At 49.9% G+C, this 17697-nt stretch overlaps 1 protein-coding gene across 1 annotated transcript in view; it reads right to left on the reverse strand.

Moving 5' to 3' along the window:
* prrc2c (proline-rich coiled-coil 2C) overlaps positions 1 to 17697 on the reverse strand; it is a 62032-nt gene that overhangs the window by 21808 nt on the left and 22527 nt on the right. Inside the window, 27 exon segments of the mRNA XM_014169335.2 lie at positions 543 to 646; positions 818 to 1018; positions 1116 to 1223; positions 1379 to 1610; positions 1765 to 1919; positions 2049 to 2155; positions 2778 to 2978; positions 3162 to 3333; positions 4425 to 4619; positions 5204 to 5455; positions 5583 to 5777; positions 5910 to 5995; positions 6131 to 6509; positions 6670 to 6824; positions 7032 to 7189; positions 7697 to 8145; positions 8148 to 9936; positions 9938 to 10234; positions 10375 to 10582; positions 10774 to 11056; positions 11238 to 11413; positions 11561 to 12296; positions 12420 to 12573; positions 12745 to 12832; positions 12943 to 13070; positions 13198 to 13277; positions 13463 to 13803. Of these exon segments, the coding sequence (XP_014024810.2) occupies positions 543 to 646; positions 818 to 1018; positions 1116 to 1223; positions 1379 to 1610; positions 1765 to 1919; positions 2049 to 2155; positions 2778 to 2978; positions 3162 to 3333; positions 4425 to 4619; positions 5204 to 5455; positions 5583 to 5777; positions 5910 to 5995; positions 6131 to 6509; positions 6670 to 6824; positions 7032 to 7189; positions 7697 to 8145; positions 8148 to 9936; positions 9938 to 10234; positions 10375 to 10582; positions 10774 to 11056; positions 11238 to 11413; positions 11561 to 12296; positions 12420 to 12573; positions 12745 to 12832; positions 12943 to 13070; positions 13198 to 13277; positions 13463 to 13803 (7429 nt within the window).

The raw sequence follows: 17697 nt of genomic DNA on the forward strand, positions 1-17697 counted from the left end.
TGTTACCTGTAAGGACTAGATGTAGGGGTAGTGTGTGTGTTACCTGTAAGGACTAGATGTAGGGGTAGTGTGTGTGTGTTACCTGTAAGGACTAGATGTAGGGGTAGTGTGTGTGTGTTACCTGTAAGGACTAGATGTAGGGGTAGTGTGTGTGTTACCTGTAAGGACTAGACGTAGGGGTAGTGTGTGTGTGTTACCTGTAAGGACTAGATGTAGGGGTAGTGTGTGTGTGTTACCTGTAAGGACTAGATGTAGGGGTAGTGTGTGTGTTACCTGTAAGGACTAGACGTAGGGGTAGTGTGTGTGTGTTACCTGTAAGGACTAGATGTAGGGGTAGTGTGTGTGTGTTACCTGTAAGGACTAGATGTAGGGGTAGTGTGTGTTACCTGTAAGGACTAGATGTAGGGGTAGTGTGTGTGTGTTACCTGTAAGGACTAGATGTAGGGGTAGTGTGTGTGTGTTACCTGTAAGGACTAGATGTAGGGGTAGTGTGTGTGTGTGTTACCTGTAAGGACTAGATGTAGGGGTAGTGTGTGTGTTACCTGTAAGGACTAGATGTAGGGGTAGTGCTCCTAGTGCTGTGAGGAGGAGTCCCAGGCTTCATGTCCATCCCACTGCCAAACAGCTTCAGGTCCATCTCACACATCTGGATAGAAACACACAGAGCAGACACACATTACGTCATCTACTGCTAGCATCTCACCAACACAATGCTCACACAGAACACAGGCAGCTACAATATAATAAGGCTTGAAGACATACAAACAAGCTTCTCTCTCTCACATACGCAGAGCTTTTGATTGGTTCCCTGGTGTACCTTGCTGGAGGGCGGCTGCATCATGCTGTGTGTGGGTCCTGGTCCGAAGGGACCCCTGTAGGGCTGGGAGACGGGGGGCTGGCGGCTGAGGCTGGGGGGCTGAGCCTGGGGAGGGGTGGGGGGCAGCGCCAGGAGGGGTTGGCCACCCCCAGAACCATAGTTAGGAAGACCTAGCTGGGAGCCCGGCAGAGGGACTTGCACCTAGAGAGGAGAGAGCGAGAGAGGTGAGTTAGTTCCAATGTCATGATTGTCTGTTTTGACAATCATCTGTTTGAAAGCGTGTAAATAATGTGTATACCTGCTGCATGGCAGAGCTAGGAGACTGTGTGTTACTATAGTAACTGCTCTGTCCGTGTTGCTGCACCTGCCCAGAGTACAGGTTAGAATGCTGACTCATCCCCTGACGCTGGAGAGGAAAGGGGGAGGGTTGTTAAGACAATATTCCTTACAAAGCTCTTGTATAGTCACATAGAACTCAAGCATTTACCAGGATAACATGAGTTCTCCCACTCAACAGTTATAAGAACGTTGCTGCTACATTGTGTGTACCTTATCCCATACCTGCAGTAGGTGTGTGTCTATCAGCTGGGATCCTACCATGCCAGAGGGCTGGTTGAGCTGTGGTTCAAACAGGATGGGGATGTGTGTGTTGGACGGCTGCTGGTAGGCCAGGCTGGACTGAGGCTTGCCCAGGTCAGGGCCCCCAACCCCGGGGTAGCTGTGGAGAGACGGCCCTGATAACATCATGGGGCTGGGCTGGGACAGGCTGCTCTGCATAAAGGCCTGTTGAGACCTACAGGACAGAGGAGTGAGTTGAAATACTGTGTGATCAAACACACACACCTCTTACCGGTCAGAGTGACTACACATCACCCAAACAGCATTGTTGGATAAATACACAAACATCAACATATCCTGCCACATATCATAGTGAGTGTGTGTGTTACCTGTAAGGCTGCAGTGAGGAGCTGAAGAGGTCCTGTGGCTGGGAGACGGGAGGTCCGGTGCTGAGGCCTAGCTGGGCCTGGTGAGAGTGTGTGTGTTGGTGCTGGCCCTGCAGGGGAGCATAGATGGGGATTGGAATCTGCTGCACCGCTGCCTGCTGGAGGGGAGAAAATAAGGCCTTATAAGGCTTCACAAGGGAAGAATAAGGTTTTATAAGGGGAGAGTGAGGCTACATGAAGGCAGTTTAAGCTTTAAGACAAATTAAAGAGATCCTTGTAGTGTTTACCTGTGAGAGTCTAGGCTGGTAGCCCTGCTGCTGTGCCAGAGAGGGAGGTGCCAGGCGGGGGTTGCTGAACAGGTGACTGGTGTCCATGTAGAACGCTGGAATCTGGGCTGCAGAACCCACAGAGACAGAACGAGAGAGAGAGACAGAACGAGAGAGAACGAGAGAGAAAACGAGAGAGAGAACGAGAGAGAGAGAGAACCAGGGAGAGAGAGAAAAAGGGATCACAACTCCTAAATTCACAAACTCACCACGATCCTGACAAATGCATGACTATTGTGTGTCCAGAGAACATTTGAATCACTAGCATTACCTTCAGTAATAGCACAGCTGTCTCCATCTCAGATCACATAAGGATTGTGAATGCATTGACCTTTCTCTGTTCCTGTGGGCTCAGCTCTCTCTCTGATAGACGCTAATAGCTGACCTCCCTATGGGGCCTACTGTACTGCACTGTAGTCAGTTCTATAGCTAGCATACCAACGGGAGGGTCACCCAGCAGTCACCGATACGACACAAGAGAGGAGCACAACACTAAATGGCTGTCTCATCATAAAAGCTAATAAGCCTCCATACCCATTCAACAGAACTGTTTTCATTCAGGTTTAGTAGTATCTGCTACTCTAACTAGGTACACAATTCTCCTGGTAAGGTCACCTAGCTAGAGGTAATGACTTGGGCCAAGGTTTTTACCTAAGTGCATAAAAGCTTCAGATGTGTTGGAGGTCTCACCTGCTGCAGACTGGGAGACGTAGACCTGTGGAGTCTGTTGCTGCTGGGGCAGCAAGGGGGCCACACAGCCCAGCTGGGAGAAGCTGGTCCCGCTCATGGATCCAGTCTGCAGCTGCTGGGGTTTCACCTTGCAGATGTTGGGGGGGTCGGAGGCCGTGGTGGTCTTAGTGCTCAGAGAGGACGTGGTGTAGGTCCCAGCACCTGGGGGGGGGGGGGATGTCAATACACCCGGCTGCTGTTACAGTTTATGCGGGTGATGTTGCCCACCAATCCATTTATTAGACGGAAAACTGTTTTTGTTTAAAAAAGTATTCATGTAACAAATACTTGTGTAAAAGCATTGTATAAAAAGCATTAAATCGGACAGACAAATAAATACAGTACCTGTCAGAGAGGTGCTTGGTGTAACGGAGGCCACTGGTATCTGAGGCATGGAGGCAGAGGAGAAGGAGGAGTAGGAGGAGGACGTGCAGGAGGTGATGGGAGAAGAGGTGACAGGAGGGCTCTTCTCTACCAGGCTGGGGGAGTTCTCCCACGCTTTACGAGCTGACTCCATCTAAACAGAGAGGTCAAATTAATTACTTAGAAGACCTTCCGTCTGAGGTGTGGTTCAATGTTTCCTCTGTTTTCCATGACTGAAACGTAAGTCGATCTCAGATCAGCGGGGAAACTTTTTGGCTCGAGCGCCACATCGGGATTTTGAAATTAATTGGAGGGCCACACATTTTTTTTAGGACTGATTTGTCAAAAACTATTTGCGGGCATGAAAAAGAGCAGATTTTTGGAAATATATAGGTCCATTATAATTTCGACATACTTTCTATCTAGTTTTAGACGTTCATAGTGTGGCCAAACATATAAACCCCCACTAGTCCCGATATGAGACCAAGCATATAAACCTCCACTAGTCCCGATATGAGGCCAAGCATATAAACCCCCACTAGTCCCGATATGAGGCCAAGCATATAAACCCCCACTAGTCCCGATATGAGACCAAGCATATAAACCCCCACTAGTCCCGATATGAGGCCAAGCATATAAACAACCCCCACTAGTCCCGATATGAGGCCAAGCATATAAACAACCCCACTAGTCCCGATATGAGGCCAAGCATATAAACAACCCCGTACTAGTCCCGATATGAGACCAAGCATATAAACCCCCACTAGTCCCGATATGAGGCCAAGCATATAAACAACCCCCACTAGTCCCGATATGAGCCCAAGCATATAAACAACCCCCACTAGTCCCGATATGAGGCCAAGCATTTAAACCCCCACTAGTCCCGATATGAGGCCAAGCATTTAAACCCCCACTAGTCCCGATATGAGGCCAAGCATATAAACCCCCACTAGTCCCGATATGACGCCAAGCATATAAACCCCCACTAGTCCCGATATGAGGCCTGGCAACCCCGCCGTCTGGTGGGTTGCCAGGACTGCAGCAGACTGAACTGCATTTCCCCATAGCAATCACACGCAGGAGCATGTCTGAATTACGGAATTTTATGATATCCTTAAAACAATAAATTTTTTGGAGGTTTAAAAGTTAACATTTTTACATTTGTCACATTTCTAGTAACTAGGCCGTGGACCCCTAGAGAGTGCAACATTATCCGTAGGCTAGTTACGGGTTTGGTAACATTACCTTCAGTGTGAGGTCAACGCTAGCAGGAGAGACAGTACTGAGGCTGGAGCTCTGCTGAAGCGCCTCTCTACGAGGGAGAGGCAGAGAGTGGGGCAGGGGCACGTTGGCTACCAGGCTCTCCTCCATCTTACTCCCTCCAGTAGGAACGCTGTCAGCCAGAGACGACGAAGGGGTGGTGTAGTCAGTCACAGACTCCTGACGGGGTGAGAAACAGCATTTCGTCAATATAATCGTAACGACTGGAACACAGGTAACTGCCAAAATAATGGAAACACTTGATTATTTGAGAGATACACGGTATATTGAAAGCAGGTGCTTCCACACTGGTTAAGCAATCAACATCCCATCATGTATACAAATGCTGGGCAGGACGTTATTTTGGCTACAGTAATTATGCCCCCATAGGATGACAAAGCCCCCATACACAGGGCACGAGTGGTCACTGAATGGTTTGATAAACATGAAAGCCATATGCCTCGGTCACCAGATCTCACAACCCAACTGAACACTTATGGGAAATTCTGGAGTGGTGCCTGAGACAGCATTTTCCACCACCATCAACAAAACACCAAATTATGGAAATTCTCGAGGAAGAATGGTGTCACATCGCTCCTATAGAGTTCCAGACACTTGTAGAATCTATGTCAAGGTGCATTGAAGCTGTTCTGTTCCTTTATTTTGGCAGTTACCTGTACATTCCTATTTAAAGCAAAGTTTTGAGGTGGATAGACTGGTTGCCATATCGGGTATACCATTTCAACCAACCAATCCCATCTCACCTTGGAACTGCTGGCATACTCTGCAGAGGCTATGGTGATCATCCCCTCGATGTCACCCCCCAGCTCAGGAACAGAGGTGTCGGTGTTGGTGGGGCTGGAGTCCACTGCTCTGCTGGCCCCTCCTCCTGGTACTATCCCCCCATCCAGACCCTCTCCCTCCCCCCCGTGGATGTCCTTAGCCTTGCGGTTACGGAGGGAGCGTTCTTTACCGATAGGGCCAGGCTTGTACTCCTTAGGCTCCATGTCAGGGAGCTGGGGAGGGAGAGGGAAGGGGACAGTTAGAGTTTGTAAAAAACTATGAAGAACCACAACGAATCAATCTATTGATTTTCTGAGGATTTCATTGAGTGTATGCGTGTGTGCACATGTAGTACCCTACCTTCTGTGTTTTGATGGGCCCAGCACGGGGCTGTTTCTGTCTCTGTTCTTTAGGAGCAGGTAGTTTGTTGTCAGGTCCAGTCTCTAGCATGGCTGGTACACCATCGCTGTCTGTACTGCCAGCTGAGGACGGGGCTCCAAACTGGATCCTGTCCATCCCCAGATCCACACTGCCTTCTGAGCCAGGTTTGACTCCCTACAACACACAATACTTTCTTTAGAGCCACAATGAAACAGAACAGACCCATAGCTGGTCAGTCTGTTGTACAAAAGGTTGTGAAACACTGTGCAAGATGGCTACCAGGCAAAGAAAGAGGGAGGTTTGTACCTCGGGAGTGACGGCCCCAGTGAAGGTGCTGAGAGGTTTGTTCCAGGCACTGACTGAAGGAGGCTGAGGAGGGCTGATAGGTCCAACTGAAACACACACAACATATAACACCAAGCCTATATATGAAACACTAGCCCACCTAGTCATAAGTTGGAACGTTTTCACTAATAAAATGTAATCTCTGGTGAAATATGACTGTGTCTTAAGGTTGTTTGACTCACGTTTCTTGACGTCGGGCAGGACGGTGGATCCGGCCACCTTGTTTTCCCAGAGTTCCGTACCCAGAGTGCTGTGGGGCTGCGTGGCCAGGGCCACAGGTGGCAGGGAGGTCTTAGAGCTGAAGTCCACAGTGGTGGGGATCTGGGCGGAGGGTAAGGGGGTTAAAGAGCCCTCCAGAGTCTGGGGAGAGGCAGCAGGCTGGGAAGGGAACTGGGGGGCAGAGAGATGGGGCTTGTTTTTTTTCGGGGGGGATGGGGGCTGTGGCTGTGAGGCTTGCTGTTGTTGCGATGCTTGTTGCTGCTGCTGCTTTTTGGCAAATCTGGGAGGCAGCTTGCCTCCTCCTCCTCTCCCCTTCTCCCCTGATCCTTTCTTCCCATAGTGCTGTAAACAGACACACAATGCAACATACAGGTTAGGGATGTCAGATGTTATGGTCCTCAGTTTGAATAGGAGTCTTGTGTCAATGTGTCCCTAGTCAATAAAGGAGCAACTGCCTCCCAGTGGTGAAGTGCACACTCCCCCTCTCCCTCCTCCCTCTCACCTGTGTAGTCTGTTCTTCTTTCTTCCTCCTCTCCTCGTCCTGTAGTCGTTTCTGTTGTTTACGTGAGACCACCTCAGTGAAGCCGTCATCTGCAGTGTTAGACTGGGTGTCCTCCAAGGTAGTCACCTCTGGATGGTCATCTATGATCACCACACCTACAGGACAGCACACAGGAAGTGACATCACATCAGTTCCACGGACATGGTACGAGTTCTAGAACAATAGAATCTGTAGAATTCTGTATTGGGCCAATATGACATTACAGTACTCGTGGCATATTTGGAAAACAGAACATTTCAAGATGGACACTAGATAGCCTCAATGGGTATGAGCAGGTGTGTGTGTGTGTGTGTCTCTCTCACTGGCGTAGTTGTTGAGGTCAAACTGCAACAAAGCATTCTCCTTCTCCTTGGGTTTCTGTTTGGTCTGTTTGGCCTCGTCCTTCCTGCGTCCAGATGGATCTTTACCCCCGGGGCGCACTGCTCCCCCACCTGGGGCTGAGTCTGGGTTAGGGGCAGCTCTGGAGGAGAGGAGAGAAACGTTAGACACACAGAGAAGCAGCAGCTTCATAAAAAAAAGGGTGGTCTAAAGACTACAGGATCATCAGTGGTCTACAGTCCAGGACATAGTGATGTAATGGAGGACATTGCCTTCACATCAGTGCACGTGAAGGAGAGGAGACGAGGAAAGAAAACCACTTTAGACTACTGTGATGCAACCAGAAAGGGAGCGATGATGAGTACCCAGTGTATTCTCCTCCAGAGGCCACAGTAGAGTGGTAGCAGACTGAAAATACACCGACTCGCTTCACCAATTAAAACAGGAGACGAAAGGAGATGAAACATTTGTCCTTCAGGAAGATCACGTTTCCACACCTCTCTCTCTCACAATCTCTCGCTTGCTCTCTCACACACACACGGGTTGTATAGTATGATATTGTTCATTATGTTAACCGTGAGTAGATCTAACATGCAAACAGTCAAGGCATAAGACTTAAGGTCAAACCAAATCACTGTGTATGACTTACCCTCTGCGTCCAGCCTTGGCCCCTCCTCTCCTCTCTCCCTTCCCCCCTGTGAAGCCGCGGCCAGGTTTGGGTCCGCTGTTCCCCCTGCGGTTCTGCCTCTCCACCGGACGCTGACTGGAGAAACTCCTCCTGGCCCAGGCAGGCCCCGCTGCTTCGCGTTTGGGCGTCATCCCTCCCTCAGTGGGGGTCCTACTGGGGGGTGCTGAGCCTTGAGGGGGTAGGGGGGCTGGGGCTGAGGGCTGGGCAGCTGTGTTAGCAGCCTCCAGCGCTCCCCTCCTCTCCTCTCGTTCTCTCCGTTCGTTAAAGTCACTGCTCTCTGACGCAGTCTCCCACTCCTCGTTGGCCTGGTCAGAAGAGTTCTGGTTGGAAAAGTCAGGTGACTTGGTGCCCATGGCAGAGGTGGTGGGAGGGGTGGCATCAGGCAGGGCTGGGTCAGAGGTCAGGTGCAGGTCAGCGGCTGTGGGACCCCCTCTACAGGCATGGTGACAGGGGTCCCTGAAGCTCTGGAGAGGGTAGGGGACAGGGAGACAGGGCCAGGCCCAGAGGCACGCACTAAGGCTGGGAGGGAGGCAGTGGAGGTGGATCCAGGTCCCGTCTCTCCTCCAGCTAATACTGCAGCCTCTCTCTCCTTCAGCCTCCGGAAGCGGGGGGGTTTGTCCTGTCTGGGGGGTCGGGCTGGGCGAGGACGACGGGGCCTCTCTCTGTCTCTGCTACTCTGGGGTCCCCCCTCCCCAAACTTCTTCACCTCGAAAGGACGGTCTCTGTCCCCTCGTACAGGCCGTCGGTCAGAGTGGGTGTCCCGGTTGTCGTAGCGTGATGAGGGTTCTGTGTCCTCAGGGCGGAAGGTCTCCATGGGTTTAGAGGGCCACTGGGAGGACAACTCTCTGGTTCCTGGACGTCTGAGAGGAGCTGACCTAGGACCTCCTCTCTCCCTGGCTCCCCCTCGCCTGCTGTACAGGCCCCCTCTCCCCCGCCGTGACGGCTCTCCTTTGGGCAGGAAGCCTGGCTTGGGCCTACCCTCCTCGTCTCCTCCCCTGAGCCCTCCTTTCTCTCCCAGGTGAGGGGGTCCAAAGCCAGGTTTGTGTGGTCCGGAGCGGGGCTCTCCTGGTAGTTCCCTGCGGAGCGGCCGGGGTGGTTTAGCGCTGGGCTCACGGTCTGAAGCCCCCGTGTCGCTAGCGGACTCCCGTCCTCCTTCGCTCTCCGATTCGGTATTGGAGCCACGGCGCCTCCTGCGTTTGGGCATCACCTCGAAGTCAGAGCTCTCGCTGCGCGTCTCGCTCTCTTCGCGGCAGCAGCGGAAGGCAATGCCGCCACCGGCGGCTGGGAGGTCTGAGCGCGAGCGCGGCTCCCGGTATGAGTACTCCCCTCGACTACGACCCCGGCCACCTCTATTTCGACCACTGTAAGTCCCCCGGAAACTCCGTCCTCGCGAGTAGTACTCCCCTCTGCCTCTGGCTCGAAAACCATCAGCCGGCCAGTCTCTCTCTCTGTCCCGCTCCATCTCTCTTTCCCGATCCCTTTCCCTTTCTCGCTCTCTCTCCCTCTCCCTCTCCTCACGGCGGTAGGCCCTTGGAGGTAGGTTGGACTCCTTCCGACAGGATAGTTTAGGTTCAGGGTGTTTGTCATTGGTCGTTGGTTTGTCTGTCTTGTTGTCCTGGGAGGCTGGTGTCTGTGCTCCTGACAGGGCCTGTGTGTCTCTGGATCTCTGGGGGCCATTCACAGACCCCTCCTCAGTCTCAGGGGCCTCCCTCTTCCCATCCCTCTCCCTGTCCCTCTCTCTTTCTCCCTGGGGCCTGTCCCTGGGGCCCCCAGACACAGCAGCAGCTGCGAAGGCAGCTTTCGCTCCTCCTCGCTCCTCCTTCTTGGGTCTCTCCCCTCTCTCTCTGTGTCGCTCTCTCTCCTCCCGCTGCTCTCTCTCTTCCTTCATGTCTCGGAGTACAGGTTTCTTAATGGGTCCAGACCTGCGTACAGGCCTCTCACCCCCTGGCCCTTCCCTCCGGCCGGCCACTGACCTCCCTCCCAAACGCAACTCAGCCTTCTGCTTGCTAGGAGCTGACAAGGGAAGCTTCTCTGGCTTGTGGAGGCTGTCGGATGGAGGGGTGGGCCTGTTGTTGGCCACAGCAGTCTGGGAGAAAGGCTCTTTCCTAGGCTTCAGTTCGTCTGGGCCTGGCCTCTCCCCTGCATCCTGGAGCTCAAGTGTCTTTGTGCCCAGGGGGAGGCTGTCGAACCTAGGCTCGTCCAGTTTGAGTGAGTGGCTGGAGCCCTTGGGAGATGGTCCTCTGTAGCATGGCCTGTCCCAGAGCCTCAACCTCCTCTCCAGTGGGCAGGCCAGGCTCCTCTGGCTCAAAGGGGGACACACCAGGCCCTCTCTCTGTCTGCAGGGATCCTAGAGCCTCCTCGGGGCCCGGGCCAAACCCTGACAGGGGCTCTGTGGGGTTTCTGAAGAAGTCAGTCTTGCTGCGGGGCTCAAGAGGACTGATATCCTGGCTGGGGTAAATAACTGGTGAACCCCGGTCCAGCTCCAACCCAGAGTCCAACCTGGGGAAAAGCGAGAGAGATGTTTTAATCAAAAACTCTGCAAACAATAGAAGTGGCTGCCTCTCATTCATATGCCCTGAGGATTTGAGGAAACCAGCGGTGTACTGAGATGCAGCCTGATTGGTGTGTTGTCCATTCACCTGGTGTCCTTGTCCTCCCATCCTTTAGGGGGAGTGACGGAGGTTAGGGGATCAGTTTGTGCGTACGGGTCAGACCCCCACACCGTACGTGGTTCAGAGGGGAGACTGTGGTCCCGTATGGGCCTGGTCAGGTGGTCAAAGGAGTCAGAACTGGAGCAGGATTTGTCCCCTGCTTCTCTACGAACTATCTGCTTAGGACCCATCCGCCCTGGAGACAAGATAGATAAGAGGACGGCCGGTCAAAATTATTACCTTTTACAGTTTATATACAGTATACGCTATAAAAGAATATATGTCTATTTACATCAAAACACACACAGGGCAACACCACCCACAGAAGACAAGCAAAACTAAAAACTCTGAAAACACACACGTATCAGTATATCATTATCTCCGTACCAGGTCCAGGGTGCATGTTTGGGATGTCGAGCGGTGGTCTTCCAGACATTATGCGGGGGTCCATGTATGACTGCATCATGAGCCAGCGGGGGTCAAAGCCCATGTTAGCCAGGTGCTGCTGATGGTGAGAGGGGCCGATAGGCTGGTACAGGGAGCGGTGCTGCTGCTGCTGGGGGGTAGCTACACTTCCTCCTCCACCCGCACCTCCTCCTGATGGGGACACAGTCCCACCACCACCTCCCTGCTGCTGTTGCTGCTGCCACTGCTGCTGCTTCATCTGCTCCTGCAAGGAGAGAGAGGTAAGAGTTGGATTCAGGGAATTTCTCTTCAAAATAACATGGACAACATTAAAAGTTCAGGATTCCATAGTCCAGAGATGGAAATTAACTTTATTTTGTACCTTGACTTTTCCCAAGAGGAACTTTGGATGCGACATTGGGTATAAAACAACACCAGTCCAATACCTGCTGCCTGAGGAAGCGTGGGGGCAGAGACTTCTGGAATTGTTTGGAGTATCCCGAGGTGAGAGAGGGGCGTATGGCAGCCCCTGCCTCTCCCTCCAGGTCTGGGGGAGCCACCGGGGTGTCCTCTCCAATGGGGGGGTCCATACGGGGCAGAGACAGGGGCACACGCTCCTCCACTAGAGAGAAAGACAGTAGTCAGTCACACTGTAAACCTTCATTGAAATATACAGAAAGTGTTGCTTTGCTGTGAGTGAAACTGTGGGAGGTAAAGCAACTGGTTCATTTATGTTGGTGCAAACACAGGGCTCTGCCAGGGGGCTCACCTCTACTCTCATCGGTGCTGAAGTAGTCTCGGATAGGCATGGGAATCAGTCTCTCAGTCTGGCTCTCATCCACCAGGGGGCTTACCTCGCTCAGGGGGCCCACCTCACCTAGGGGGCCCTCTCCGAGCTGAGGCTCTGAGGGTATGGACTCTGGTCTTTGAACTGGAGGGCTGGGCTGGCGAGGCACAAACTGACTCTCCTCCGCAATAGGCTCTACTCTCTCCATCTCTCTTTCCATCCTCTCATTCTCTCTGTCCATCCTCTCTCTGTCCATCCTCTCTCTGTCCATCCTCTCTCTGTCCATCCTCTCTCTGTCCATCCTCTCTCTGTCTTGGAGAGGGGCTGGTATGGTCAGGGGCTGTGGGAGAGGGCCAGCCTGAGAAGGTGTAGGGGTGGAGATGGGGGGAGGAACAGACAAAGGGGGTGTGTCTTCACACACAGCTCCCATATCTTCATTGGTTGTCTCTGCGGCAGGGACGGACGTGGCTTCTGTTGCTGGGCGGAGTTTCTCGTTAAGGCGCTTAAGTTTCTCTGCGCAGGCGGCAAGTCTCTGCTCTTCCATCCTCTTCTCCTCCTCTTCTCTCCTCCGCCTGGCTCTTTCTACTGCTTCCGACAGGTCCTGCTTCTTGCGTTGCTGGCGCCAGGCCTCTGACTCCTCCTCGCCAGAGGGAGCTACGGTGGGGGGTTTGGCCACGCGAGGGGCGCCGCTGCCTACCGAGCGCCCACCTGGCTGACCCTGGAGAGACGGAAAGAGATATGACATAAGTTCTCTAACATCCAAAAGAAACTCGTATAGTAAAGCTCTTGATGGCGCATCAGTCCAGGACTCCCTCATCAAGCCAAAGATACTCAGCCTCACCTGGTAGTCCTGTGGTGGGCCGGTCTTGTACTGCCCCATACTGCCTGGGGAGGGCGCCCTGGGGTCCCTTACATCTACCCATGAGCCTTTGCTGCCCTCCTGGCCGTCTGAGGGGCGCGGCGGCCTCATCCGCTCCACTTTACCGATCCACTCCCTGAGAGGGCGAGCATGATGGTTAGTCGTTTGTTAGCGCTACATGGTAATGCCTAGGCTTAAGCTCAGCGGGCTAACAGTCTCAAGGAGTACAGATAACCCAGGACAAACCCAGTCGGTCACATCCAGATAGTGAGGCAGAAAAGGAAGCACCTTCCTCAGTGAGACTCACCAGTTTTCTCCTTTCTCCTTGGCGGCTTGGTTCTCCTCATCGTCACTGAAGTTGAGTTTCTCTGTGTAGTCTACCTCCATCTGCGCTCCTGGATAACAGACAGGGAGAGATGAGGGTTACCATTACATGGCGTTTAAATGAAATGCTAATAAAATGTCATGTAAAAAATGGTTATGTATAAATACAGATGAGTATTACCAGCCCAGCCCTCGTCAGCTTCAGTGTCCAGGTTGTCAAGCTCTTTGAGCTCTGTGGCGCTAATGATGGAGGGTCTGTCTGGATCCTTGAGCCAGGCCTGGGGGGGCCCCTGCTGGGGACGGACCCTCCTGGGGACACAACACACACAGGAGCGTCAGTCCACTGGGGACTGGATGAAGAGAGGTCTATGAACTCAAAGTGATGTGGTAATAATGATGAGTGTGTAGGGATGTAGCAGGGTGTGTGTGTACTCACCTGGCTCCATCCTGTGGAATAGGGTATCTTATGTTCCCTGGCACTGGAGCAAAGGGCATTCTGGGGTACGCGTGGAACATCTAGAACAGGAACACATTGCCATTACCAGGAGAATCCTACTCTCCAAAGTCATTGAAATTTCTGGCAAACTAGCAACTATTGTCAAGAAAACATCCCATATCATGTAAGTAATTCCATGTCTTTTTATACCCCAAGTAAAATCAATAACCCTAGAAATCAATACACCATTCAGTCCATCACTTACATAGGGTGGCATCATGCCCCTGAACTGGGGGTGGAACTGGGGAGGCACCCCGGCAGAGGCCTGCTGGCCCCCGTTGAGTTTAGGCTGGGCAGGCACAGAGGAGGAGGAGGATTGTAGCTGGGGCTGGGAAGAGAGGGGTGCAGGCTGGACAGACAGGGGCAGCCTCTCCCTGGCTTCTCCCTTCTCATTAGGGGGCACCCTGCCCCCCTCCTCCGCCTCCCCAGGGGGTGAAGGGGTGCTGAAAGCCGACCCTCCCTCCTCTGGCCCACGGCTGTCCATCTCAGAAGGGCTGGCTCCTGTGGTCAGATTCCTGCCCCCGCCCTCTCGCCAACTACCAACATCTAGGAGAGGAGAGCACGGTGGAAAATTAACTTTAGTTCCGCCAACCCCTCTGATTTTTTACCAGGCAAAATATTAAATATTTCTCGCCATAATTACACACAACAACAAAAAACACAAAATCGACGGATTAAGACGCTTTGTAATATTTATTTTTGTTTATGCTTTAGAATGTTACTAAAACAAGAAATGTATTACTAGTAAGAAGTAATGTGGTATATAGCTCAATTCAATAAAGTGTTTGTGACCCAAGTCTTTTAACCCATAACAGTCAAAGCCCTGTCTAAGCCAGGGTAGGGTTCTACTAAGCTATATGGAATTGTTTTAAGAAGGTTATACCAAGGCTCATTTACCGATTTGATTTTGAATTTTAAGACCTTGAAGTATAATTGTTTTTATTTTTACGCTTTGCAAAAAATGAAAAAGGCCTTAATGCTATTAGCCCATTCAAAACGCATTGAATAACAGATTCACTACAATGGAACAACAGATAGTTCCCCCCCAAAAACATTCTGAAGTGTCTGTCCTATATCTGAGACTGTGTCTAGAATTGACAGTTCATGCAGCTTTAGTATTTTGATCATAGAGTTCTGATCATGGAATTTCAAAACGCGTCATGCATCTACATTTAAATGTGTCTACAGTGTGTCCGGATTCCCTATTCCCACGCTATATTCAAATGCCAGTAGGTATTCTACAAATGGTGGAATAGGCTAAATATGATAAACACAACTGATGGCAGTAGCTAACTAGCCAGCTAATCTCTGTAGCTAGCAAGCAACGCTAAAGGGATTGCAAATGGGTTAGCATAACTCTAGCCAAACCCCAATTATTATTTTGTATATTAGCTAGCTGGCTAGCATTTATGAGGCCAGCAAACACGTTCCTAACACGCTAGGAACGTATTTCCTCCAACGTTATAATGAAAAAGGTGCCCTTCGGTCCCAAAACACAAGTTTGCTGGAAACTGTTGGAAGGAGTGCTGATGACGTAGCCTGATTGATCCAGACTGAGGAGAAATCTGCACAATGCATCCCTGAACACCTCCTGAAGTGGTCAGCCAGATCTGAACACAAAAAGACAGCAAAGCGACTTTTGTGCGTATAGACTCATCTTTTCAATTTGATCTTTGTATTTTTTATAGCAGAAAGTCGCATGTACATGTCAAGTGTAGACAACCTGAGAGGTATAAGAAAGATCAGGAAACGTTAGATGAAACATTTCATTTGGCCTTACTGCTATTAGCCCATTCAAACGCATTGAATATCAGATTCACTACATGGAACAAAAAGATAGTCGCAAGGCCTGTGGCCTCCTAGAGCGAAGTCTCACCTTTCAAAAGAGGGGTCATAATAGTTTGTAGGCCAAATCGTTTGGATGCTACAGCTGATTCTGTGAGAAGAGATGTCTCATGGTCTGACAAACAACGCTCTAGCTCTGTCACCTTTCAACGCAGATACGGAAGTGCGACATCAGCGGATGTGATGGATTGAGACTCATCCAATGCAAAAAAAAATTTCTTAAACTGACAGATTTCTATGGGGATTACTCTAGGGCAGATACTCCCAAACGGGGGTACGCCAAATAAAAACGTGATTCACACTTAAAAAATAAAATAAAAACCACTAGAAAAAATTTTAAAAGTTTCTTCACATTTTCAAACAGTCCATTTATATTTTCCAGCGGGGCTATACATTTGGGTGAGGTTTTTTTCTCATCTGAGTAGCCTCGTTTCAAAATAAAATCCATCTAGTGTTCAGCGAAATAACAAAGTCAAATACAGGTAGCCTAGTCAAATAATTAACATCCAATCACATTAACCGTTACTCTCTCGCGGGAATTCCACTAACGGTCCGTATGTAGCCAAACGTAGCTGCTGCTCATTCCGTTTGCTCTAAAATTGATAAATGGTTAAAAAAGGCCCGAGTCCATAGAGACACATACCAGCTCTACTGGTAGTACTGCTACTACCAGCAGTACTACACCTGCACCTGTCCACGACACAGGTTGTTCTGCTTCCACGAGAGGTCGACCGATTAATCGGAATGGCCGATTAATTAGGGCCGATTTCAAGTTTTCATAACAATCGGAAATCGGTATTTTTGGACACCGATTTGGCCGATTATTATTATTTATTTTCTTTACACCTTTATTTAACTAGGCAAGTCAGTTAAGAACACATTCTTATTTTCAATGACAGCCTAGGAACGGTGGGTTAACTGCCTTGTTCAGGGGCAGAATGACAGATTTTTACCTTGTCAGTTCGTGGGATTCGTTTTTGCAACCTTCCGGTTAATAGTCCAACGATCTAACCACCTGCCTTACTTTGCACTCCACGAGGAGCCTGCGTGGCAGGCTGACAACCTGTTACCTTGGCTTCTTGCTGCCCTCGCGTAAGTTGCTAGCTAGCATTAAACTTGTCTTATAAAAAACGGCCAATCTTAACATAATCACTAGTTATCATCAACCATGTGTAGTTATTACTAGTTTATCTAACATGTCCTGCGTTGCATATTATCAGGACTTTAAAATACTTTGGAGAATAATCTCATTGATTTTAACGCATTTTGCCACCCGTAGATAAAATACAGAACGGTTCCGTATTTCACTGAAAGAATAAACGTTTTGTTTTCGAAATGATAGTTTCTGGATTCGACCATATTAATGACCAAAGGCTCATATTTGTGTGTTATTATGTTATAATTAAGTCTATGATTTGATAGAGCAGTCTGACTGAGCGATGGTAGGCAGCAGCAGGCTCGTAAGCATTTATTCAAACAGCAATTTTGTGCGTTTGTCAGCAGCTCTTCAAGCATTGAGCTGTTTATGACTTCAAGCCTATCAACTCCCGAGATTAGGCTGGTGTAACCAATGTGAAATGGCTCGCTAATTAGCGGGGTGCGTGCTAATAGCGTTTCAAACATCACTCGCTTTGAGACTTGGAGTAGTTGTTCCCCTTGCTCTGCAAGGGCCGCGGCTTTTGTGGAGCGATGGGTAACAATGCTTCGAGGGTGGCTGTTGTCAATGTGTTCCTGGTTCGAGCCCAGGTAGGGGCGAGGAGAGGGACGGAAGCTATACTGTTACACTGGCAATACTAAAGTGCCTATAAGAACATCCAATAGTCAAAGGTATATGAAATACAAATGGTATAGAGAAATAGTCCTATAATAACCTCAACCTAAAACTTCTTACCTGGGAATAGAGAAGACTCATGTTAAAAGGAACTACCAGCTTTCATATGTTCTCATGTTCTGAGCAAGGAACTTAAACGTTAGCTTTTTTACATGGCACATATTGCACTTTTACTTTCTTCTCCAACACTTTGTTTTTGCATTATTTAAACCAAATTGAACATGTTTCATTATTTATTTGAGGCTAAATTGATTTGATTGATGTATTATATTAAGTTAAAATAAGTGTTCATTCAGTATTGTTGTAATTGTCATTATTACAAATAAATGAATTTTTTTTAAAAACGGCCGATTAATCCGTATCGGCTTTTTTTGGTCCTCCAATAATCGGTAACGGCGCAGAAAAATCATAATCGGTCGACCTCTAGCTTCCAATGCTAGCATCAGAAATTCTACATTTGTTGTTAGCCCAGCTAGCATGGACACTGACAGCTGTGAATCTGATGTAGCCGAAGAGCTACTGCCCCCTTACCTGGGAAAACACTGAACAGACAGGGACGTTGGACCATCGAAGAGGCGCAAATATGATAACTACATTGATTTGGGGTTCACTTATATTGGTAGTGCCTTTCCTCAGCCACAGTGTGTTATATGTGCAAAAGTACTCTCTCACAACTTGATGAAACCTTCATTCTTGCGCAGACATTTAGAAACAAAAACATGCCAATTTGAAAAATAAGCCACAGGAGTTTTTTGAGCGAGAAC

The sequence above is a fragment of the Salmo salar genome, chromosome ssa23 (assembly GCF_905237065.1).
Source record: "Salmo salar chromosome ssa23, Ssal_v3.1, whole genome shotgun sequence".
NCBI classification, from domain to species: Eukaryota; Metazoa; Chordata; class Actinopteri; order Salmoniformes; family Salmonidae; genus Salmo; species Salmo salar.